General features: G+C 32.3%; 1 protein-coding gene across 2 annotated transcripts in view; it reads left to right on the top strand.

Annotated features, from left to right (window-relative positions):
- The window catches only part of MPDZ (multiple PDZ domain protein), a 95,748-nt gene that overhangs the window by 24,774 nt on the left and 69,573 nt on the right, over positions 1-1,401 (top strand). For both annotated transcript variants that reach the window (XM_008588410.1, XM_008588411.1), the window contains 2 exons: positions 368-649; positions 909-1,032. In XM_008588410.1, the coding sequence (XP_008586632.1) occupies positions 368-649; positions 909-1,032 (406 nt within the window). The remainder of the gene's footprint in view (positions 1-367; positions 650-908; positions 1,033-1,401) is intronic.

Below are 1,401 nucleotides of genomic sequence, written 5' to 3'. Positions count from 1 at the left end.
AAATATCTCACTTTATTTGGAAAGTTATTTGCGTTTCTATGTAATTTGGATTCTGATTAATTCTTTTTGTGGATAGAACATAGTATTGTATCTAAATAATCTTATGTACAGTATATTGTACAGGTATAACTCAGTACAGCATGAGATGTATGATCTGCAAGAAATATATTCAAATGCATTTATGAAAATAAAGTTATGGGGAAAATGTGCTAAGTGAAGAATTTATATGTTTGTTAATGTTTTTTGAGTAATAAATAATTGTGTTTTATTTTTCACTAAATAGTTGTTCATTAAGAAGTGGTCTTATAAAATACATTTATGTAATTCTGGTCACAATTTTTGATTTTTTTGTTTTTTTAATCATCAGGATATTACTGAAAATTCTGATTCGGTACTTGATCTACATATGTCCTTGGAGGAACTATATGCCCAGAATCTCCTGCAAAGACAGGATGAAAATCCACCTTCAGTAGACTTGAGCATGGGGCCTGATTCTGGCTTTACCATAAACGATTTTACACCTGCAAATACTATTGAGCAACAATGCGAATGTGAAAACACAATAGTGTGGAATGAATCTCAGTTACCGAGTGAAGTTATATCAAGTGCAGAACTTACTTCTTCTGTGCTACCTGATTCAACTGGAAAGGTAATATTTTAAAGATATGAGTATGGTTTTTATATTCTGATGAGGTACGGGAAAGTGAAGTGTAAGAGTATTCTGGCTAATCTGCATTTGGAATGAGTGCTCTCCTGACTCAGATTTTCAGAAGGCAACCTGTGAACTTCTTTTGGTTATAAGTTCTTGCTAAATAAAGCACAAACAATTAGAGAATGTGTGTGATGTTGAAATCACACTCCAAAGTCTAGTGGTCCTTTCCATGTGACTTGTTTTTTCTTTCCTTCAGGGTTCTGAGTACTTAAATGAACAGAGCTCTCTGGCCTCTAATGCTGAGTGTGTCATGATCCAAAATATATGCAAAGAATCTTCTGAGAGGACTATTACTATCGCAAAAGGCAATTCTAGCCTAGGTAAGTTCTTCATTTTTTGTATATATCTAATCCCCCAATCCCTGTGATAGGGTAAATATTGAACATGGTAGGTTTCAACATCTTTTGCTGTAGATAAGAAAATAGATGTTAGAAAGTTTCATGTAGTTTTTATAGTTTTTCTTTTTATGTACCCCTTATTTTTCCTGAAATGGTTAACAGGTTTGTTTACTTCATGCTAGCTTAAATCCCTCATTCTCTTAATTATTTCAGAGTATTCACAAGCCTCATTTACATTTAAGTAAAAGATATATGAATTGCTTGTGTATGAAACAGCAAATCAGAAAAGGAATTCTTAGAAAATGAAAAGTCAGCAATTTGGAGTTCTAAATTCTTTGGAAAAGTAAATTA

Source organism: Galeopterus variegatus, unplaced genomic scaffold, assembly GCF_000696425.1.
Source record: "Galeopterus variegatus unplaced genomic scaffold, G_variegatus-3.0.2 Scaffold4805, whole genome shotgun sequence".
Classification (NCBI taxonomy): domain Eukaryota; kingdom Metazoa; phylum Chordata; class Mammalia; order Dermoptera; family Cynocephalidae; genus Galeopterus; species Galeopterus variegatus.
This window is presented reverse-complemented; position numbering and strand designations above follow the sequence as displayed.